Source organism: Vigna radiata, chromosome 5 (genome assembly GCF_000741045.1).
Source record: "Vigna radiata var. radiata cultivar VC1973A chromosome 5, Vradiata_ver6, whole genome shotgun sequence".
Lineage (NCBI taxonomy): Eukaryota > Viridiplantae > Streptophyta > Magnoliopsida > Fabales > Fabaceae > Vigna > Vigna radiata.
The window spans coordinates 18623376-18647564 of record NC_028355.1 but is presented as its reverse complement, the minus strand read 5'-3'; the positions used below and the strand labels follow the sequence as shown (position 1 = coordinate 18647564).

Below are 24189 nucleotides of genomic sequence, written 5' to 3'. Positions count from 1 at the left end.
TACTTTTTATATTACCTCATATCTAAGAACGTAGTTAAAGCAGAACATTTACATGCAAGAATGTGTTAAGATAGAACATTTAGTTTCGGTGATTATTTAAATTAGTTGTTTACATATATCAACTTCTAATTTACAAGGAGGTTTACCTTTGGCTTAAAGTTTACCATGTATTATTTTATTATGGATTTGATTTGACTTTGCATGATTGTTTATTTTTTATTTATTCATTTTTAAATAATATTTTGTGTATAGTAATAAATGATAATTGTGATTTATTGTGTTAGTATAATTAAGATATCAAATAATATGGTAATACCTTTGATTGCTGAAACAAACATTTAGTTTGTTTTTATTGTCCAGCAATTGACTTTATATTTAAACACTTAAAATATTTTTTCCATTATTTTTTCTTTTTCAATACGTAATTTTTTTAAGCAATATAATCTATACATGCTAGTGTAAGTAATGGCACATCATATATTCAAATCCCAAAAATTCTTCAAAATATGTTGATTAATTTGAAGTAATTTTATACATTTGAACTTTACATATAATTTTAACAAGATTTGTAATTTTACCCCAGCCACGGTCAAATCCATGTAGAATGAGTGCTTAAAACAAATATTGCTTTTATTTAGTTTTGTCATGACAATATACTATATTTTTAGTATAAAATTCACAAACAACATATGCTAAGTTATGCAATTCAACTAGAAACTCATCCTCTAATTCCTTCACTCAATGATCAGTCCAAATTTTTTAACATTGTTTTTTCAAAAGCAACTTAATGAGATTTAAAAAACTAATTTGTGACAAGAGTGTGACATATTTCATTAATAGACCTAAAAAATATTTATTCCTTAAAGTGATTTAAACAGGTTATGTTTACATTGATAGATGCACCAAAAACGGCAGGGATGTATTGCATGAGAAATGAGTTACATCATAACATATCTATAAGAAAAAATAAAAGAATCTTAAATTACATGGAGAAAAAAATTGCATACAGAAATGTAAAAAAAGGCTTCATTACATTCATTTGATCCGTGGCTAATAGGTAAACCTATAATGTAAACAAGAACTTCACCCTAGAATCATATACACAAAAAAATTACAGCACCCATTCAGCGCATTGATTTATGATATACATTGTCTTGTGGTACAGCACCCTATCAGAACAATAACGGATGACGGACCGAACAAAGAATCAACTATGGAAAAAATTAACAAAGAAAACAATATGCTACAATCCCAACTTCTTCGTCAACCTGTCTGAAAGATTAGCTATTACAAAGCCTGCAAATACCTGCAGTTCAATTCCAAACGAATTTCAGCATTAATACGTGAACAAATCGCCGATAACGAGTTGTCTCCGTCAGTCAATAGTTAGTATGTTGGTGGACAAAAACTCCTATTAAATGTTTACTGTTATAGCGGAAACCAGAATGACAGAAGAGTTAGCATGCATAAGGTAAAACATAAATAATAATCATCAGTCACATGTCAATCAACCCAACCATTACGTGTTCAGTTTAATTAATTTTGGAAGAAAAATGCCTTTTTAATGCTCTTTCAGTAACATTTTGACCACAACAAAATAAGTTAATCCATCCATTCGCTAAACAAAATTACAATGTGGTGATCTGTTAGGTTCCTTTGTACAAGGAACCGAACAGCAGCTTCCAGTTCTCACACACACACTCAACAATAATCAAACGGTAAGCAAAGGTAAAGAAATATGTATGAATGTGTGATTCTATTTCCTCTGTAATGTATAGAAAAGGAAATACAAGTCTCAATACCCAAAATAATATCTGATATCCTCTCTCCCTAATCTGTTTGTTAATTATATTCCCTCTCTCTCTTCTAACAACTTAACCACCTTTTCCCGCTACTTATTTCATCCCTTTTTTACCCCTTCTCATGTAAACCTTTAATTGCCTAACATGATCAAAAGCCATTCATCAAATCCGAGGACAACTGTCTTTTTTATTCCCACTTGGTCCCTAACCTTGGCATGTGTCATCATATTAGTCCTTAAAATAAAATAAAAAAGTGAAAAATAAGTCTTTGGTCTATTTTTTGTCTGCCAAATTAGTTCCTAACAAAGGTCTTATGTTTCGGGGCATATATTGTTGAACAAAAGCACAAACGGAGGACAAAATTGACTGAAAACAAAAACAAAGGTTAAGGACTTGTATTTGTGTTTGTTTTTTCAGTGCAGGGACCGATATGACCATGCGAGCCAAGATTGGAGACGGAAGTGGGGTATATTTGGTGAAATCCATTGCCTGAAGTTACTTGACAAGCAACATAACTCATACGCATGATTGAATTTAACAATATGATACCGCAAGAATTTGTAAGAGACAAGACCAAACAGGCAATCCGCCACAAACATGCCCTCAACCACTCATGAATATGGATATGCCCAAACAAACAAGCAGGGAAGAAAATATAAACTATCTGAATAGATATTAAACTGCAAGGGTCATCATAACACCAAGAGGAAAAAGGACCCTTTTGTTAACAAATATACTTATTGTTATCATTTGGGTAAATAGAAACAAAAATCCTCCCGAGGTACCAGCTAAAAAAGATCAAGTAGTTGATAGCAATACCTGGGCTGAGCCAAGAATGTATACTGCTGAATAATGTCGACCATGAATTACCATGTCAGCCACCATTGCCAGAGGAATGGTGAGTGACATACCCAAAGTGGCCACAAGGGGAGTAGTCCATACTACGCAAAGTGCCCTGGGTGGATAGGTAAAGATTGAGTTATTACAAGGATTTCAATCAATAAATTTGAAAGTAGGCTTTTCATGTACCAGAAGTAATCTGAAAGTACGCTTCCAATAAATCCATTTGCAAGAACCACTTCGTCCAGTTTAGCAGAGTGGGGAATGCTGAATTTTGGTTCAATTCCTAAGGCCATCAATGGCCAGACTGAGGGAAGTATAAAAAGAATTAGCAATCTTTTAGTGTAGCAATTCATAGTTTTTCATGCTCGACATATAAATGAGATCATAAAGTAGTAAGCTATGGATGAGTAACTGCAGAAACATTAATAAGAAAAAAACTTACCAAGCCACCACAGTGCTACTAGGGTAAACAATCCAATATACCCAAACAGCTTTTGCACATCAACCCTTTCTCCTTCGCCAGAAAATTTCTTAAGAAGAACTGCAGTAGTAATGATTCCAGAAATGGTCATGATCTATCAAAATTATCTTATTAAAACATAACAGCCAGGACATTGCTTAACCTGTAAATAGGCCATATGACATAGCTGAGAGAATTCCAAAAAGATCGCCAACCAAAGAATGCTTTCCATTGCTGAGCACAAACATAAACTGTCAATGTCCCAAATAAAGCATTACAAAGAACAAGATGTAATAATATATTTATTTATAAGACTCGGTCTCAGATTAAGAACAGTCCTGATGACAGCATCCCAGGATAGTGGAAATGTCAAGAAAAACAAGAACTTGGCTCCCTAAAGTTATGCCATATGATTTAAATAATTATCTTTACTTTTGTATTAGAATCCTTTCAGTTCCATCCTTATGAATGACATATACATCAACGAACATACACAGAAAGAGATAGATTTCTAAGAAATACAAAAACAGGACAAAGAAAGATCAGTTGAAATTATATTTTTGACCTCAATGATTTTCCTGTCATAACTTTTTTAGTTACTATGTAACTTTCAGGTAATTATATCAGAGTTGAAGTTGAGTCATAATATTTTGTATTGTACTATGACGTTTTCTGTTTGAGGTTCAGCTAAAACTAACCACTATTCAGCTATAACTAGAAAATTTGCTAAATGCGATTTGGCCATAAAAAGGATAAAAAAGCTTACGCATCACTTAATTGAGATTCATCCGCAGCCCAAGTTTTCCCCATCGTTGTCATGACAACCCCAGCCATGCTGACTAAGACAGCAACTACTTTTGCTACATTTAAAGAGTCTTGACCCATAAATGCGCCAATGAAAAGTGTGAAAAGTCCTGAAGTTGATGATAATACTGTTGTACTTGCAACACTTGTTCGTGCAAGGGCAGCATTTGATAGGTACTGAAAGCAACAGAAGATAATTAATAAATTACCATTGCTTCTTCCCTAAAGCTGTTATGGAAACAGCAGAATAAGCAACAAAATTCAGCATTTACAACTGAAAAACATCACCGTGGAGAAAAAGAATAAAAGTATAAAATGAAGAAAGGCATGTTGAAAAAGTTCAATAGAATCAATCAAAGGCTGTCAGCAAAAAATACAAATGTTGAAAGTATGAGAAGCATGGAAACATCTTATTCTACAAATATGAACAATACCGCAATTAACTAACTAAAGGACAGGTGAACTTAGACTTAGGTTCTATATGAATTATCTATCCAGTGTGACGAAGGGTCAGGTGTTCTAAAGTTTTCCCTAGAGTATAGGAAACATGCATGTATTGATCTACAATATGGTGTAGAAAATCTGTTCACGCAACATCAACTTATCAACAAGAGAGAGCACTGGTCCAAAGAGATTATAAAAGTGTTGCGTTTGTGTTTTGCATTTTCTAAGTCATTGTGGAAGGAGACATATATCAACGACTTTAACTGATATGATTTTAATATAATGTCACATCTTGTCAACTCGGTATCATAGCCTCCTCGCAGGATAGATAATCAAGCATTTTGTGTCCTTCTTAACCACAAAACAGAACAATGATATCACTCTGCAGTTACCTCTGTTATAAACCAGATAGGTGCAATGTAAAACCCATAAGCAGCAATTTCCTTCGCAGTAAGTTCTTTCTCCACCTTTAGCACATTAGTATCATCATTATATTTAGCTACCAATGGCTTTACTTCTGAAAGTGTCGCAAGATCTAAATCACTATCTTTCCGAATCACACTCCCCAGTTCTAGTTCAAAGTTTTTCTGCATTCCATTGCTTTTGAGAGGAGAGCTAATGCTGACAGAAAACTCATCCACGCACTCTGCATTTTTACCACTTTTAGAGGAGCGGGATTTAAGTAAGTTACAGAACCAGTCCTTAATGAATGCTATTGGGAGGTAAACTACCATAAGAGAAGCTCCAAGATATGTCACTGCAAACGGCTGCTTATAATCTGTAAAAATATCCTGTAGAGAAAGATTTTGCAGAAAATTATTCACATGTATAAACTTGGAGACTGAAATTGTTGCATGACAATGTAACATTAAATAGATACTAAGATACCCCTTAAGCAGGATTTAAAACTACAAGAGTAATACGAAAAAAATACAATCTCTCCATGTGCAGTTAATGAATCATAAGTTTTGTTGCAAGAATATTAATAGTATTAATACAAATATAAATCATCAATTAATAGTGTCCACCTGTGGGCACATGTAACATACAGCAACATAAGATATAACTGGAAATGCATATCGAACCCTCCTCCAAAGAACCAAGGACAAATTGTAGTATACGTGCTTGTATGATACATGGCTTTTCAACTCTCACTCAAAACTATGATGACCAAATGTTTCCGGGTTTGCTATACTATAGTAATTGTTCCACTTCACCAAAAGGACATAGGGTCTGTTTGAATCAACTTAACTTCTTCATAAGATATTCTTGACAATTTTTTTCATATTAGCTTCTCTAATAGATGATTTTTAATTCATGTATAAGTTAGTTCCAATTTCTGGAAAAAAAATATATATATTTCTTCTTTCTGTCCTAAGAGCATTTATAAAATTACCCAAACATACATACCCAACTATCGGATTAAATGATTGAATTATTAAGTTTGAAACGCTTCATAGCATGAAATAATAAAAAGGCCGATCCTTACACGAGAGCTGTAATGTAACTCAAGTGGTACCAAGTGTATTAGAAGAGTTGAAATGGGATCGGAAACCAAAGAATTCGAAGTTCATTTATATGCAGCTCAAGTGCAGACAAAAGATACAAGCCTGCACTTTAGCTGCACTTCCTTTCCCCAAATTAGATGTCCAGATCTTGTATCTGATTATTATATCACAAAGAAATACAACCCTAAGATTGCGGAGGTTTGGAATATCAAGTCAAATGAAGTCAAACATCAATTTGCTCTCAGTTTTGATTGGGTGATCGGCATAACCAGAACTAGGAATAAATATTTAACCTCATTCAACAATTAGCAAAGAATCATAACCTAGGAATCAAGGACAGTAACTAGGAAATCCCATAAAAAAACAGAAGAACAAAAACTGGTTAAGTTCGTACCTGGGTAACTTCAGCGGAGGTAACCCAAATAACAACGACAGTGGCTATTAGGAACAAGCCAGCGTTGTATCTCCAACCCATCGCAAAAACAAACTATGCCCCGATGGATGAAGAAACTGCGAGATCCGTACTCTTCACCGCCAATTTCCCTATCAGATCTTAATCTTTGCCTTGCTTTATAATAGAGCAAAACGCAACAGAACTGGGTAAGGTGTGGTGGGTGCAGGATTCTTGTAACCACCGAAAAGCCAAGTCTATGAGGAAAACGTTAAAATTAAGTTCCTTTTAATTTGTTAATACCTTAATTAATTCTTCCTCACCTGTCACAGTACGGTATTAGTATTAGTAACAGTACCACCTCTTTCACAATTACAAAAATTAGTATGTTTAAATTTACAAAAATTAGTATATTTAAATTTACAAAAATAGGACAACAACTCAGTGCTGTGAAATGAAAATATTAATTCCTAAATTACAGGTTTAAAAATGTGTCAAGACATTATGGTATTTTTATTGTAATTTTAAAATATTTTACTGTTATTTTTTATAAAGGCATTAATTTTTATTACAATTTATTAGAAGTGGTTTTAAATCTTCATATTTACTTGTTATAATTTGAACTGCTAAAATTAAGTCTCTCGTGTTTTGTCTAATAATACGTAATAAATAATGAAAACACGATGTGATATTAATTTTAAATTAACATAGAACGTGTTAAAATAAATAAAGTATGGCAATCACAATGCGTACTATATTCTAATATTTTCTTTTATAAAAGGATATGGATTACCATGTTTATCATATTACATGAAATGTAACGAAAGAGGTCCAGTTTTAAATGATTAAATATTATAAAAACTTAATATGGATTAATAAAACTATGGATATAATTAAATTGTAATCATCATTAAAAAATAGTTTAGCCATGGCAGTTGGCATTGATGAACCCGGAAAGATGAAAATGATATCCTATTTGATTGATTGTGAACATTATCTTACCGAATAATAATAAAATAATATTCAGTTAGTTTCAATTGATGAAAGATAATATTTGCATAAAGAAAAATGATTTTATAAACTTTCTTACTTCTAAATTTTTTTTTAGCATAATTTAGATCTAGGCACAAAATATATATTAAAATATTTAGTTTTTCTTCCCGTGAAATATCATAAAAACATAAAATATCATAAAAACATTAAATATTTTAAAATCTCCTCTCATGAAATAGTGGGTGGATAAACGTAAAGGAATACAAGCAAAATGTAAAATACATAGTTAAATCATTTAATTTGTAAATAAATATAAAACATTCTTTATTTGACAAATAATAATTTACTAACCCTAAAAATAACAATACTTGAAAGCTAATTCCAGTGCGTCTGATGCTGAGAATTTTTATTTTCCGTGTTCATATTGCCGACAACATATTAGGTTGAAATTAAATGAGCATGGTGACACATAAATAGTAAAATGTACACGGATACACGTTAATATAAACTTCGGACACGTATACTGTATCGTGACGGCATGTGCAAATACTATGTAATTAAATTTTAAGTTTATAGGTAATTTTAGTGGATTATCTGTTAAAAATTTGTTTTATTAACCATTTAAATATATATATATATATATTATTTTACATGTGTTTCTATAATTATTGTTAGTTGAGGTAAAGTAATTGTTATTTTATATTATCATTATATATTTTTGTATGAAAAATTAAGAAAAAATTAATTAAAATTTAAGTCTTTATATAAAGTTGAATATTTTTAATTAGTTTTTATTATTTATTATTAAAAATATATATTTTTTAATAATAGGTCACATCACTTGTATTTACAATAAAAATTTAATGGTAAATTTTTTGAATATTTAATAGAATAAGCTTTTTTTTTTATTTCATCTTAATTAAAAGTATTTGAATTTATGAAATTTAAAATTTAACTAGATTTGGTTTTTTACATAAAATATATAAGTAAATGTAAATACAAATTATATCAGCCAAAGACTAAATTTAAATATAAAAATATTAATATTTAATATAACAAGAACTTTGATTAAAATGTTAATTAAAAATAACAATCCATCTCTTGCAATATAATTAAAATATCCAACAAAAAATAAAGTGTCAATTTACATAATTAGATAAATAAATAGTTTAAACATTCAAATTGTTTAAATATTTTTTAATAATACTATAATATTTAAAAAATCAAATTTTGAACGTAGTAAACATATACAATAAAAATTTGATTAAAAATGAAAATAGATATTGATAATTTTAGGATGTTTATTTTTGCACCTCACTTCATCTTCTTGCACCCCAATAAAATGTGAAATTATTAAAATTATAATCAAACACCTTTTGTAAATAATTTTTGAATTAAATATTTATAAATGTATTTTAAAATCTGAAAATATATTATAAAATATTAATCTGAAATATAAAAAAGATACATTTCTATATCAGTATTTTAAAAATATTTTTGGATTGAGGATTTTTTCCAAAACACCTATTATGAAAAAATTATTTATATTATAGAGTTATTGTTGTAACATCTCATTTAGATATATTATTAAGAAAACATCACAAAATCAATAATCTCAATTAACTCAAAAGATATATAAAAAAAATTAAAAATTATCTAAAATAGCTATAATTCAATTTCATATACATATATTGTTCTAATAAAACCTATTTACCTATTTTCATACTGTTTATAGATTATAACTCAAAATAGAATTGTAACTATATTATTAAGTCATTAAACATCTACTTCTTCGCCTCCTAAAGTCTACTCCAAAGAAACTTCATCTTTCTCTATTCACACTCATTAGGTGTTTATTTCAAATCATACAACAAAACACAAGCAAACAATAATAAACAAAAGGGTAAGCTAATATTATAAAATAATCACTGCATGCAATTATAAAACCCCATATAACACAATTCATTTCCAAATCAAACCTAAGTATAAAAATAAATTATAGACTTGACCAATCAGGATATATGTATTGATGTTAGGCTATGACAAGTTGTACACTTATAGTGATGGAATGGTTGTCCCCCCAAGCTACCACACAAGATTAGTCTGTTAATCACCCATGGACAAAGGACACCAGACCATAGACTAAGACATCTTGTTACTCCTCACCACATAACCCTCCTATCTATCTGAGATGAAGTGATTATTTGAACGTCGAGATAACTTCCAATGTTGAGTCCCTACATCAATACATTACTCTATTTGAAAACAACCATCAAGAATTTCATCTTATAAACTCTTTTCAAATCATACTTCAATACATGCATCACTTCATACATGAACCATCATATAATTCAATTTATATTATTACACAAGTTTTAAAGTATCAAGACATATACATTCATAAGCAAAAGATAAAACAAAACAAAAGAAAATCAAACATGCACATTGGACGCCCAACGTTAGAATGCTGGCACTTGAACTACTTGCCTAGCAAGCTACTTTGTATCGTCAAACAAGAGCGCAAACAGAGAACTTCCCCAACCCAGCGAGAAATCTCGGCCAACCTTTAAACCCACTGCCAAACATCAATATTACTCGCCCAACGACCCCTCTACTCACCTAGCTAGTCTGTAGAATTTTGCAGAATTTACACCCTTCAACCTCAATTGTTCTAACTCCCACACTTCCACATGCATCTACAACTCTCATTTGATATTCCAAACAGTAATTTAACTCATCCAAGTGTTTATAACTCCACTTAAACTCTATTAATCTTATTTTCCCATAAATTTCTAACTCCTTCCACCAAAACACCATTCTAAAGCTCAAAATTTATTCTTACTCATTCCTCATCACAATTTGATAAATTAAACATCTGAACAAGTCCTAAATAATCCAAAAATAAACTTTAAACCTCGAGATTCTACATTTCACCCTAATCGCAAAATCTCACTTATTAAATCTCTCATTCAAAACTAAACTAGCATACAAGTTTTACCAATTCACCACTTCTCCACTTAACGTAATATTTTTGGTTATCTAAAGATCCATACAAGTTTCAATTTATCATAATACAACTCTTAAATCATAGTTTTCACAACAAAGTCATTCCTTTAAAAATTTACTTACCAAAACTCCATTCTACACCAAAAACGGCCTAATAACATTCCCCATTTACTATATTATCAATTGTATAAAAAGTTTGTACCCCTAAGACTCTAAAACATCAACATTTAAAGTTCAAAGCAATACTAATTCAAAATCTCCTATCGACAAGTCATTAATACTTCAATTTCACACATTAAACCACAACCACTACCAAATAATCATCTCAAACAATCTCATGTTCAATTAAACACCATTCTCACCACATGATCAAACATAAATTCATACTACTTAACATAAAATAAAATAAAATAAATATTATCTTTCCTTATCTGGTTTGAAAGTTCAAACAACTGTGCAAAGCAAATTACCTTTGTTTTAACTCATATAACTCTATCTCTACCTATACACCATGGAATTATGATAAGGGTAAATCCTTATTGACCTACAATGTACTAGAAAAATAGGCTTAAAGATACATGTGTCAACTTACTAGCATATGAATTAACCAGAAATTCAAAAGAAAAAAGAGTAGAAATTAGCTTATTCTATAATAAAAAAAAGGATTAGATGATATTGTAGATCTCACTACCGTGATTGTTTAGACACCTCATAAAAATGATGAATTGAATTAAATTTTAAAAAAATGATTAATATTTTAAATAATACGTTTATGAAATTCTATTTATATTATTAAATTTTTAATATTAAAATAATTAATTTTATTATTTTAAAATACCTATCAATTCTATTACTTTATTTTTTTAATTCTCGTAACTGGTTGAGAAGATATTTCTAGATTTCAATTATAAAAAGAATATAAAAAAACTATGGAGAGAATAACGTCTGAAACAACCATTTCAAAATATTAAAAAAATTCAAAACAAATGTTTTAAAAGACATTTATGAAATCTAAGTATTTTCCAAAACAATTATTCTAAAATATTTTAAAATTTTGAATTAAAAAATACCGTAATTTTAAAATATAAAAAGAAAATATTTTCAAAATAAATGTTTCGAAATATATTTTCAGATCCCAAATTAATTTTTTTAGAAAACATTGAAAGTTTTTCTTTTTTAAATACTCAACCAAGTTTCTTCTTATTGTTTTTCAAATTTCTTTTATTCTTCAATCCTTCACCTCGCCATCACACATAGAATGGGGATAATAACAGACAGAGCTTGGTGACTTTATCGATAAAGGATATGAAGAAGCAAAAGTAGAAAAAATCATTTTTGTTATGCAAGGAAGGAAGAGAATGTGAAATTAGAGCTTTTATATATTTTTTAATTAAGAGGAAAATAAGATATTATAATCTACGGGGGTGCAGGAAAAGAAAAAGGAATGTGCAGAAAACCACAGCCTAATTTTTTTCTAATCCGACTCAAAGTCAAAGTAATTAGTAAATTAAAACAAAATTTTGACACCTCTATTCTGATTACTGTAATGGTATACTTTCACTTTTAATATTGTAGTAGAATTCTTTTATTTTTCTCTCTAGTTTTAGTTATGAATTATAAGAAGTCAGTTTGAAATTTAATTTCCAGTGTTGAATTCATATGGATATCTTTCTATTAAATTTTCATTCACAAATGAATTATTTTCAAATTTTAAAACTCGTGAATATTTTTAATCTATTCAATCAAGAATTATAATTAAGTCCATCAATTTGAGTTAACTATTGAAAATAACAAGTGCAATTCAATTTAACTCAAACCTGTTTAATTGGATTGAGACGTAGAATAGATTGAACTAACTTATCATACTATAGCCTTCCACATTAACCCCTTTTATAATCCTCATGGGGATTTCAACAAATAGGTTCAGCTTTTAGTTTTCTTTTCTAAACATCTAAAATGATCAAAATTTCAATTGAACTGTTCACACGCTTCAATTCACAAAACAAATACAAAGGAAAAGATGATTCAAATAATTTAAATCAATTTCCTATAAGCTAAGTCATAGTAATTTCAAAACAATACTAATGTTCCAAACCTGAAGCTGATTGAATCATTGCATTTGAAATCATTCCCTTGAAATATTTGGGGACACTGTAGGAGATAAAAAAAAAAAAAAAGGTGAAATGTGCAGATTTTATGTAAATACAAGTGAATCAATCTAGCACAAGCTCAAAAATCCACCTTGGGTTTATTGTTCTGATATGGACACAGGAATAAATTCTCAGAAACGTATTGAATAGAAAACGTGGATAGTTTAAGGCGAAGAACCCCACAGAATTTCAGCGCTAACAGTCGCAAACTCTGCTTCACTTTGCGAAACTTCCTTCACAATATTCAGTATTTCTGATTTAATCTCTCTCTTCTCTTGGGAGCTTAATCCCTCGCCCACTTCCACTTGAATCGCAAACCTAGAAACGCAATTCCCAAAAGCCAAATCACACTCACACTCACTGCACCCCTCTCTTTGCAAGTCCATTAGAATTTCAATCACTCCCTCTTTCACCATCGCTTCCACCACTTCCCTTCTCCCTATATATCCCAATTCCAAAACGCAATCCAACGCCGCAACGCGAAGCCCTAATTCCCTCGAACGCATAAACCCTATGATTTTAGGGATCTCACCGCTGCACAGAATCTCATCAATCAGGGGGCTTCGAATGAAATTAATCAGCGACGACAGAACGCGAATGGAGCACGCCGAACCCATCGCTATCAAGGCCTTGATGGTGGGGCCCATCAGCACCAGCCCGACGAACACGTTCTTGTTGAACTTCACCAGCGCTGCTATGGTCATCGCCGCTTCCTCTTTCACGTGCTTTGAACTATAATTCGACTTCTCGAACAGCACGCACTCCAAGAGCGTGAACACCTTCGCGCGCAGAACCAGGTCCTGGAACTCCAAATCGAAGCCCTGAGAGAGCCTCTGCCGGAACTCCACGAGAGCCTTGACCTGGCGCTGTTCTTCGTCGTGCCGCGACGGCGGCTCCTGCAGCGCGTCGACGAGATCGCGAACGGCGACGCGGTCGATGTACTTTTGGATTTCGGATTGGATGGTGCTGGCGAGGTGGGATATCTTGCATTTGGTAAGGTGGCGTTGGAGGAGGGATCGTGGGAAGTAGCCGCGGTGTTTGTGGAGTTTATCAATTAGGGATGGGAGGGAGGAGAGGATGCGAGAGAGGTTGTGGAGGTTAGGGTCGGAGGAGAAGACGGCGTGGGCCTTGGCTTCGAGGTCGAGGAGCTCGTCAATGGCGGCGCTGGAATCTGTTAAGAAGAGGAAGGAGAAAGGGTTGGTGTTGGTGTGAAGGGCTTTGGAAGCTTCTTTGAGAGCGATTAGGAGAGTTAGGAGACGGTGTTTGGGAGGGTCATCCATGATAGACTGAAAAGAGACCAAACGAAATTCAGTTGATTTGATTTGTGTGTACTTTGGAGTGTGGAAGGAAGTAGAAGAGAGGAGAAAGAAAGGGAAAGAAGAGAAAACAGAAATTGGAAAAGACAAGAATGGAAGATCAGATGGTGACTGATGGCAACTATCAGTCCAAATCATCAAAACAAACCAGCAACCATTCTTAGGTATGAATTTAGTTAGTATTCTGTATATTCCTTTTATCTCTATTTAAATTTTGTTTGCTTTTGCATTTTTACATTATGTGTTTTAATGTCTGGTAATGTATATATTTTTCAATAGATCTTTATATACTACTGTTAATTTCATCTGAAGTAATGGTATGAAAAAATGAAAATTATTGTCAAAAATTTTGTATTGATTTATTTAAATTTTATTACTAGATTGGATCTCTATATATTTTGAAGGATGAAAAGCACCATTTTATCTATTTCATAATTTATCTCTTTTGAAAGAATCATGATTTTCTTATAGTGTTTTAGAAGGTTATTTAGTTTGTTTTTATTTTTGGAGAAAGGAGCTATTGTCTACTGTTTAATTTATCTTTATTTTTATTATTTTCTGTCAAAGGAAATCAAAGAGCTCATATATAATATAGTTAAATATATATTTATTTTCAAAATTAGAAAAAAAATTTAACCATGCACGAAGTCTTGAGGAATTATTATTCCAAAAATAAAAATACTATGATTGTTATTGTAGATTTAGATATGGAGGGAACAGAAAGATAGCTCTGTTATTGTTTGGATCAAGAAATATATGATATGATTTGAGAAAATTTTAAAATCAAGTATATAATGTGATTTATAAATGATTAAGAAAAGGTTTTGATAGATAAAAATAGATAATTAGTATTTTATCTTTGAAAATAAATATAATATAATTTTAAATGTAAATAGTGGAAATGATATAAAAATTAAATTCAAATTTATATTTCTAATTAAAATAGTTAAAATTGAAAATATAAAATTAATAATATGTAATTACAAACACAGTAATTATATAATTACACTTAAATAAAAACACAACACATTTAAATTATACATCAGAAACATAATACAGTACATGTAAATTTAGGATGCACTCACAACCAAAAGAACATATTCAAAAATTAAAGTAAGGTCATTTTTCTACTTTCTTCACAACGTGAACAATATTTTCCGATAAATATCTGCATGTATGCGCATCCTTCTCACGTAAATCCTGCACATGAGTTCATATCCCATAAATAAACACTCAGTCAATAGTAAATCTATCTTTGAAGTTTAGCACATAGGCGAGACCTGTATTTGAAAAATAAAATCAATTTAAAATATGTAAACAGTGTAAATCTCATTTAATAAAGATTGAATTTTACTTTTTACTTTTTATTTTTTAATATACAATTTTGTAAAATAATTAAAATACAATTTAAAAATACGTTATTATATAAAAATCATTTAAAAACACAAGCCGTACGTGGAAACATACTAGTAAATGTAGATAGATGGAAAAATGATCGTCAAGTTAAATCTCAATATAAGTATCAGAATGAATCAGAGCATGCATGACAGCGTGACACGTATTCTGAATTTTAGGCTGTAGACAAATTGACAGTACTTAAAGAACTCCACTACATAATTTCCAAGTAATGATGTTTATTGTGTCAAAATCAAATTTAGAATGAGTACTAGCTACAATCATTTTGGGCGCTCAATCATAAATATCATAATCTTTACATAAATGGAGATAAATATTTCATCCACAATTTATATACACGTAATTCATAAATAATCAGAGAAAGTCTCCTTTCACCAAAATAAAACACTTCATGAAAATGAAATTATAGTAATATGATATAAATAGCCTATATTTACACATATGTAATACTTTGCTTTGTAGATACCATTCTCATTTTCTCCTAGAATTGTAGGAGGCTTCTTCCACGATCAACCAAAAACTGAAGAGTTTGCCGAATCTAAATTATCAAAATAATAATAACAATAATAATAGCAATAATACATTAAAAAAATGAAATAAAATAAATACGTAAATTTGGCCTCTAAGTATCCCGGAATTTGTGCTGCGGAGTCCACTTCAAATATAAAGAAATGCTTCCGGATTTAGCTCCATCTAGAGGATAAGTTTCATTGTATTCTCCTTCTAAGATGACCTTAGTCAGTGTTAAGATCACTCTTCCAATTTTTTCCTGAAATAATCATGCGTTTACCATAACACTCCAATCGGTACTGATTTTAAGAACGCAGGAGGATATGATGAGATGGAGATGGAGATGGAGATGAAGATGATAAAATGAGTTTCCAAACATTCACCAAGCGCCCAATATCACAATAAAAAGAATAGGGTAATGCAGGCACCTTTTTTTTCTTGCATTTTCATTTAAGCAATGATTTGTTCAATTAATAAAACCACGAGCATAAGCTACCTAAACCGCTCTGTACGAGCAGAAGAAAGGTGGGTATAAAAAGATTATGGCAATATAAATTTATTTGTCAGAGGTTATTGAATGTTTCAAATTCAAGCAGCACTCAGGAGGAACAAAACAAATTCAGGAAGTATCACCTTGCCAAACGTATCATGATCGTAGACTTCCAGAATTAACATTTCGTGTAAGCCATCCTCCACAACAAAATCAAATGTTTGATTCCAAACTGGGTTTAGGGATTCATTTACAACCTGAGAATACAAAAAAGATTATTCAACCTTACAAGTATACAGAAATCAGTGTGTGAATTTGGAGATGGAATTTTTCTTGTTCGTCAAGTAAATTCAAAACAAAAAATTCTGATACGTTTTGTTACTAATTTGCATTCCAATTAAACTATCTCACAATTCTAATCTATTTAATCATTTGAACTCATCTCGGTATTCACCCAACTATAACGAATTAAAAAAACTAACATAGCAAAAGTATCATGCAAAAAATGTCGAAAATCTTACTCTGGTCTTGAGTTTTTTTTCTGTTTTTTTCAAACTAAGGACAACAAATGGATCAGCCTTGCCCATTAAGTCCACTACTGGTAAGTCTTCAGCTGAAATCACCGTGACAGATAGAACCCCTCTTACGATCACGTTGCTTCTCTTACGTGACCCTGTAGGATCCTCAACCTCTGTCTCACCACTCTTGAGGGTCTTCTCGAACGAGGTTAATGAGATATCAGGGTCAAAAGGGTTCTTGATGGTGCTTTCCATTCCAATTGGGCAGTACAAGAGCTCCAAGTGCACCTACATAGGGTATATATTTAAGTGTCGAAATAACAATTATGGACTCACCTAATACGAATTTGGCTTATTAAAAAAATTGAATTTGAACGAGTACAATATTACTCACCCTTCTCATTAATTATGAGTGTAATTTAAGGTTCTAAATTAAGAATAATAATAAATATACTACTCCGAGACAAATTTATCAAACTAACCTTACTTTTTCTTTATAAATATATTATTTGATTGAGATATAGCGAATAATTTATTTGAAGAAAAATATTAAGACTGAGATAAAATCATCAGTGAATTTGATTTTTTGAAAACTGCACTGATGGAGTATAAGACAAGAAAACCCAAACTGCAAGCGTTGAAGAAAAAGGCCAGATTCGATGCCTATAGTATAGGGAGAGTCTATAACTTAAAAAACTTTAAAACACTTTCGTTATTCTACGCATGCCACCGGGGGGAAGTTCTGTAAAAAATTGCTATGACCATTGATCAGTTAGATGGAATGGTAGATGAATGTTACGAAGACGCTAAAGAATATACGATCTTACCTCACCCCTGTATTTGTTATCTCTACGGATCTCCAAATCCTTAACCAGCTTAAGCCATACATCCTTGACTTTACCAGGTTCGAGCTCCTGCAGTGAAACTTGGGCACAGCCAATAAGTTCAGAAGCCTGAAGGCCTTCATCATCGAAAATTCTTACGGTCAAGTGCTGCGTTGCCGCATCTTCTATAGTGAATTCAAAGTGTTCGTTCCATATTGGACTCAACTGGTTGTTCTGAACACGCCCGGGCGAAGTTGGATTATAATCACACTAATTATTCAATAAATAATAAAAGAAAAATGTAAATGAAGCTTCCATTGGAAAAAAAAAAGGTCGTCTTACCACTACTTTACTGGTTTTGGTTCTGGCACGAAGCGGGCGTACAAAAAGGACAGCGTAAGGATCGGATTTCCCAATCAAATCTTTATTTGTTAAGTTCTTTGCTTGCACTAGTTTAACTTCCAGTATTCCAACCGGTTTCAACTCTAGATTACTGGAAGAGGAAGAAACAATCACACAAACTCAAATTAAGAGAAGGATATTGAAATATTATCAAACGCATATACTCATGTTACAGGTGATGAATCCCTTTAGTTTCTAAACTTTCGCTAACTCTTGCTTGTTGGGTTACATCACTGATCCAATATTTCTTATAGGCCTTAGAACAAGTGCATAGCACTATTTTTCTTTATTCTTCGTCGTATATATTCCATTTGCATTCTTAACATCTTACCAAAAGCAAGTTTTGCTTCAAGAATTAAGAAAAAGTTTAGAGAAAGAAGAAAAAGGAACATAAAGTGTTTTTAGATGTGTCACTAGACAGCTTCAATAAAAAGATTGACTCTTATTTGTTTTGAGTTGATATTTTAAGAAAAAGTTCAGTCCTAGACATTTCTTCATTCTCAGTTTGGTGCGAAATTTATTGGATTCTTACTTACTCTATTTTAGTTTTTTCATCTCTTAGTTTCTCATTTGAGAACATTTGTGTTTAGCTTTGTTTGAGGGATTATAAACATATTTTATGATCTTGTGGGGAGCCTCCATTATTTGAAGTTTTTTTTTTTTTTTTTTTTGTGCTCGGGGTTTGTAGTGAACCATTTATAGAATTTGGGGTTTCCACGCAAGTTTCGGTTTGTTATTTTGTGACCATGATTGTGATGATGACTATTGAAAGGGTGACTTTTTTTCGATCTATTAGCATATACCGAAATAGGCATAAATATTGCTATATGTGTCATGTCAAGTATGGAACAACTAAAGAGGTTTGTGAGCATTGATGAAGTTATATATGTAGTCCAATTTCAAAAGACAATATCAATTGGAAATTGACATTTTGGCTCTCTAGTAACATATCATGTATATTCTATGTCAAATCATTGGGATCAATCGAATCTTCCTGAATTTTTAGAATTATTTGCTTTCAAACCTTACATGGACCAAAGAGAAGAATATTTACTCTCAAATTTTTTGTAAGACACTTCAACTCTGTATCTGCGTGAACTTGCAGGAGTTATCCTTATGTGTATTTATTGATATGTGGGAAAATACAAGAAAGAGGTCCATTGAGATCCTCGTTGCTATGTGAAGAAACAAAGGAAAAACTAGTTGGATAAATAGGAAAAGATGAAATTGCACTTTGCATTAGACTATGAAGGGAAAATATTCGTCTTTTCACAGTGGTCACCGCCAAAACACGGTTAAAAACAGTTGAAAGTGAAGAGAGTCGATTCTCAATAACATTATATATATATATATATATATATATATATATATATATATATATATATATATATATATATATATATATATATATATATAAAACAGAATGTACGTCAAATTAAATTACATAATCCGGATATAAAATGGATTGGAGTCAAATTGGAAGAGAGTTGACTAATAATCTATAAGGAATAATTCTTTATAAATTTTTTCATCATTTTTTTGGTTTAATTATTTTCTGTTCTTAATTATTTGAGTTGAAACTTTGGTTTTTCTAAGACTAGAATATTGTTTAATATTTTTTTGAATGATTTGGACACTAAATTTATTTGTTTATCTCATTTTATAAGTTAATACAACTTTTACTCATTATGTTTATAACATTACTTTTTAATTGTAATGTTTAATAAAATAGTTGAACATCCTAATTGTATTACTATGAACAAGTGGATTAGGTTAATCTACTTTTGATTCTATTATAATAAATATATTACATAAGTTAGAATAAACATTTACTTTCTTAACTTACATTAGACTAAGTTAAATTATAAATTTTTTAACGAAGTCTACTTTATTTGACTCGTTTTATTTGAATTTGATTTCGTATGAACAGAAGTGACTCGCTTTTACACTGTTATTATTATATTATTACAAAGATTCAGAACTCAAAATACTGAGATTTTACTATTATATTATGTTAATATACGGTAAATTAACTAACAAATATATTTGTTAATATTATTTAGTCACTTTAGATGATGCTGAATTAATTTTATTACACCATGTTTGTTAATATATTTTGATAACACAATAAATACAATTATTTAATATCTATTATTATTTTTTTCTATTTTTCTTTTCGATTATACTTTTTTTTTTATAAATAGCATTATCCTTAAAAGTAGGTAGGATATTTGTCAAAATATCATTTTCTATTTTTTTAAATTCTCAAAGATAAGGTAATAAAAAAAAATATTTTTCTACTTTTGGAAGAAAGAGAGAATGAACTTTTGCATACCTGTAATCTCCAGGTAAAATGGGTATAATTTGGCGCACAGGCCAAGTTATAGAGTCTTCAATCGCATCTCTAATTGTTTCCTTAATAAACAACACCAGAGTTTATTACCGAGTTAGAGTGCGGAATGAATATGGACAATGCAATGCGAATTGATAATAAAGCCTAATTGTAGTAAGTGATTATACTTCTCGACGTTATGAATTACAATGCATTTGAATTTCATTGCTCCATCCAACCTTGCCTTTATAACTGATTTGGCTAAAATCTAAGATTGAATATAATACACTTTTCAGAATAAAGTATGATAACAAATATTAATAATTGTGATTATAATTAACTTCGTTAAACATACATTTACTTTTATTATATTTTTTAAACCGATCAATATTTTTAAGTGCATTTAATCTTCTAAAATACACCTACTTCCTTTAGATAAGTTCAACAATTGAAACTCGCTCATCTCAGTCTTACGTATGCAGGAATATTGTTGTAAAAGTTAGTAAACTACTCACTCAGTACTTAGTAGGTCGTGAAGGGATGATAATGTACAACTAACATTAATATTTGTTATTGATAAAGTTACTATCTACATCATTGAAATTGGTGAAATCATTGAAATTGGTGAAACCACAAAAAGGATTTTATTAGACTATTGAGATTATTGCACGGATCAAAATGAAAATATAATGCCTGATTACTATTTTATCGCACAACTAGGAGATCCAACGCCTGAAGATTGGAGATACATGACTTACTTATTTTGTAATATACCTTCGGCGATCTAACATGACAAAAATCAAAGGAATGACATAAGTACCATAAACACGTGATTTTACTTCGTACCTCTATTGCATCAGATACTCCCGGTAAGGCTGATAAATCACCACCAATAACCTTCAGAGTAAAATCCAGATCTTTCTGTTGCCAGAACAAAGAAAAATAGGAAGAAATTTTAGAAACAGTTTGATTTTATAGATTACACATATTTGAACAAGCCACATTGACATCACAGAAATGACATAAAAAAGCTATTTATCCCAAGTACGAATCTGCATCTTGTTACTGATATCTTACCATGCCCTGAACCTATGCACGTTTCCAGTTACGTCAAGAGAGGATATTCCACTATATAATCTCGATTGAATTATCCTTCCTCCAAATTGTAGAAATATTTCTTGGACCAAATAAATTTTGAAATGTTCCTTTTTGTTTTTTTAATCTTACCGGTAAAAGCAAACGTTACAAGACATTGTAACTCACCTTTTCTTTCAAGGAAAAACAAACAGCTCCGAAACCCGGAAACTCATTCACTAGTGGTTTGAAGATCAACCTGAAAACCCCAGTGAATCCAATATCTTTTACCTATATTCACAAGTTACCAGGAAAGAGACGGAATAGAATGATAAGGATAACTTCAAATAAGTGTAGACATATATGCAGTCATTAATTATGTCACTAACAAATTGAGTTGCACAGTCCACTTAATTCATCATGAAAAGTATACAAATACTCTGATAAAGATAGAAGTCTAAGCTGTCTGTATTAGAAAACAGAATAACATGCACTTAAATATACATTGCTTAAAGCCTATGGAGACAAACTTGTGTAGATAAATAATGAAGTTGAAAATTGACAATATTTACCAGAACTAGCTTGACATCCTTCCCTTAATTTGTGAAATACAGATACAATTTTGTTTTGTATTCCTTTCAAAAAACTGTGTAATGCACGATTATTTTTTGAGACAACATTTAGATAATAATCCGATGAGGCAATTTATTCAGCATCCGTTTGTGGTTGATAACTAGCAAGCATGGATGATGATAATCATCTGCATACAATTTTACAACTTCGTAGAGGTATCTTATCCTCGACAATAATAGGAAACAAAAAGAAACATATATGTACTGCCAAATATTAAAGTATAATATAAGTGAACATATATATTATATCAACACGCAAAAATGTCATAGGTGGGCAATGGTTTGTGTATCACCTGTACAGGAAGTACGACACCAACTCGGGTTTTGATGTCAAGAACGATATTCGGGTTACCATCCCATTGCATCTCAAGATCCATAGTCACACCATCAGGCCCACTGTTCTCTTCAAGAATAGTAACTCCTAGAAATTTCAAGAAGAACACGTTTGCTATTACAAGGATGAACAGAACCAACAATTTAATCAAGTGAAGACCATCGGGCTCACTTCACTTTGTTCAACTTGGTAATGAGCATGCAAATGATGAAATTGAGCATGCATACGATGAAATAGAGCATGCAATTGCAAGTACAAAACAAAAGTCCACCCATTAGTCACAACATTAATGACCACATTCATATTTCAAATGTATAATAATAATCTAGCAAACCTGTAAATTGTGGAGCCACAGTGCCAAGGGTCAACTTGGAGAAACTGAGAGAAGCCAAAACAACCGGTCTATACTGTTCAAGAATTGGTTCCACGTTGGTTTTTATCAACTCAGACACTGCCTATGTACATTTCCACATTGCATTAGAAGTCTAGAGCCATAAACTCAATCTACGAATATACATAACAATAAAATTGATAAATGAAAACTATATCAAAACGTAAAGTACCTCATCAACATGTGGCCAAATCCTCCTGAGTTGGACATTAAGCCAATTTAACTGCAGACAATGAACAAATTAATATCAGAACCCAAATAAAAAATACTGAACGTTGATGTAGTAAGTAAAAGTGTATGTGTAAATGAACTCAACTTCTGTCTCCGTGTGAAGACCACCCATGATGGATAGAACTTAGGAGGCAAAAGTTTTCTGGAATCTTCCACTGTCATTCTCGCAAACGCTGCTATCGTCTTCGCCTAAAACAGATTCAAAAAAATTACCCCGCAACAAGAACAATATTAAAAACAACTTCAAAAGATTCGTATTATTTTTATTATTATGGACTGGAATGGAACAAACAGTTAAAATGAAATGAATGCGGATATACCAAATCGGAGCGACGTTTGGATCGAACGCTCTCGTGACGAGCGAAACCGATGATCAACCCGATACCAATGGCGATACCGACGATCATGCCGCCGAAGAATCCCATTTTCGCAAGATAAATTAATTAATCTCTACGGCGAACGCTAATCGCAAATCTTGAAACTGCTAAGCTTTTATTCCGAATGTTGTTTAGCTGAAGCATGGTTTTCACTTTTCAGACCATGTTTGTTGGAACAATGTGATTGTGAAGAAAAAGAAGAAAAATCATGTGTCTATTGTTGATTAGTTAGTTTCTTTATATTGAGACGCGGGTAATGAAGCGAGAACTACATGCTAACTTATTAATCAAAATAATAAAAAAATACAAATGATGTGAACATTCATTGATTATTGAGAAAGTAATCTATGTGAACTGAGACGGTGAGTATTGTCCAATTAATGAAGAAAGTAATATGTTCTTTTCTTTTATTTTCTTTTGCTTTCGTCCTATTGATTTTTATTCCACTTCTTTAGAGCATATCACGTTTTTTAACCTTGTCTCCCTCATATGCTAAAAGAAACAAAAACGTAACTGAATCATTTTGTTAGTTGCAAAAAAAATAGGATAATGATATTTTGATAACCTTTTTTGACAACTTTTTTTATAACGGGACACGTGTCATTATTTTATTGGTCTATTTAAATTTATGTTTAAAAAATATTTAAAACATACCAATCACAAGCTGTCACGTTGTAAAAAAATTACTAAAAAAGTGTTCGTTAAAAGAAGTTTTTCCGAAAAAAATAATCAATCATATCATATTCTGCTGTGCGGTCCAACTTATGCGTACGGTAATATTAATTCAAAAGGGACACAATTTAATTTTTTTTAGATATAAATCCACCTGAAAATTCGTAGTTGTATGTTTGCTTGTGTACTTAGGATTTAAAAATAAAAATAAAAATTCATTTATCTATTATAGGCTTTGATCACCTGTGGCATGCATATTCCATATTTAT

General features: G+C 31.1%; 3 protein-coding genes across 4 annotated transcripts; all 3 read right to left on the bottom strand.

The window, feature by feature from the left end:
- Positions 1-955: 955 nt before the first annotated feature.
- LOC106762738 (uncharacterized vacuolar membrane protein YML018C) lies at positions 956-6515 on the bottom strand. 2 transcript variants are annotated; one of them, XM_014646785.2, is made up of 9 exons: positions 6256-6338; positions 5085-5144; positions 4746-4999; positions 3872-4086; positions 3269-3339; positions 3088-3186; positions 2832-2949; positions 2622-2757; positions 956-1306 (listed from the first exon to the last, which is right to left on the bottom strand). In XM_014646785.2, exons 3-9 carry the CDS (start codon positions 4944-4946, stop codon positions 1244-1246), a joined length of 903 nt encoding a protein of 300 aa, XP_014502271.1. In that variant the 5' UTR covers positions 4947-4999; positions 5085-5144; positions 6256-6338; the 3' UTR covers positions 956-1243. The 2 variants fall into 2 exon arrangements, with proteins under 2 accessions (XP_014502271.1, XP_014502270.1); XM_014646784.2 differs by having other exon boundaries at positions 4746-5144; positions 6256-6515.
- A 5693-nt stretch (positions 6516-12208) lies between these two features.
- Positions 12209-14030, bottom strand: LOC106761341. Its single transcript, XM_014644881.2, has 2 exons — positions 12493-14030; positions 12209-12402 (listed from the first exon to the last, which is right to left on the bottom strand). The coding sequence occupies exon 1, from the start codon at positions 13853-13855 to the stop codon at positions 12566-12568; it is 1290 nt and encodes a 429-aa protein (XP_014500367.1). The 5' UTR covers positions 13856-14030; the 3' UTR covers positions 12209-12402; positions 12493-12565.
- A 1510-nt stretch (positions 14031-15540) lies between these two features.
- On the bottom strand, positions 15541-23404 carry LOC106761684 (synaptotagmin-4). Its single transcript, XM_022780302.1, has 13 exons — positions 23192-23404; positions 22956-23060; positions 22813-22863; positions 22584-22704; positions 22209-22336; positions 21473-21574; positions 21056-21130; positions 20213-20292; positions 17818-17968; positions 17479-17709; positions 16655-16939; positions 16277-16390; positions 15541-15902 (listed from the first exon to the last, which is right to left on the bottom strand). The coding sequence occupies exons 1-13, from the start codon at positions 23294-23296 to the stop codon at positions 15756-15758; spliced, it is 1695 nt and encodes a 564-aa protein (XP_022636023.1). The 5' UTR covers positions 23297-23404; the 3' UTR covers positions 15541-15755.
- Between the last annotated feature and the right edge of the window lie 785 nt (positions 23405-24189).

Bases quoted from the DNA above. Each gene is read 5' to 3' on its own strand.
- LOC106762738 (XM_014646784.2), bottom strand. From the start codon at position 6,336: ATGGGTTGGAGATACAACGCTGGCTTGTTCCTAATAGCCACTGTCGTT. The intron at 3,187-3,268 runs GTTAAGCAATGT...TTACTACTGCAG, and splicing joins GTCATATGGCCTATTTACAG to TTCTTCTTAAGAAATTTTCT. The intron at 2,758-2,831 runs GTACATGAAAAG...CTATCCACCCAG, and splicing joins GTACTTTCAGATTACTTCTG to GGCACTTTGCGTAGTATGGA.
- LOC106761341 (XM_014644881.2), bottom strand. From the start codon at position 13,855: ATGATTTGGACTGATAGTTGCCATCAGTCACCATCTGATCTTCCATTC.
- LOC106761684 (XM_022780302.1), bottom strand. From the start codon at position 23,296: ATGGGATTCTTCGGCGGCATGATCGTCGGTATCGCCATTGGTATCGGG. The intron at 22,864-22,955 runs TTGAGTTCATTT...CATTGTCTGCAG, and splicing joins TCTTCACACGGAGACAGAAG to TTAAATTGGCTTAATGTCCA. The intron at 22,337-22,583 runs GTTTGCTAGATT...TGAAATTTCTAG, and splicing joins TGTGGCTCCACAATTTACAG to GAGTTACTATTCTTGAAGAG.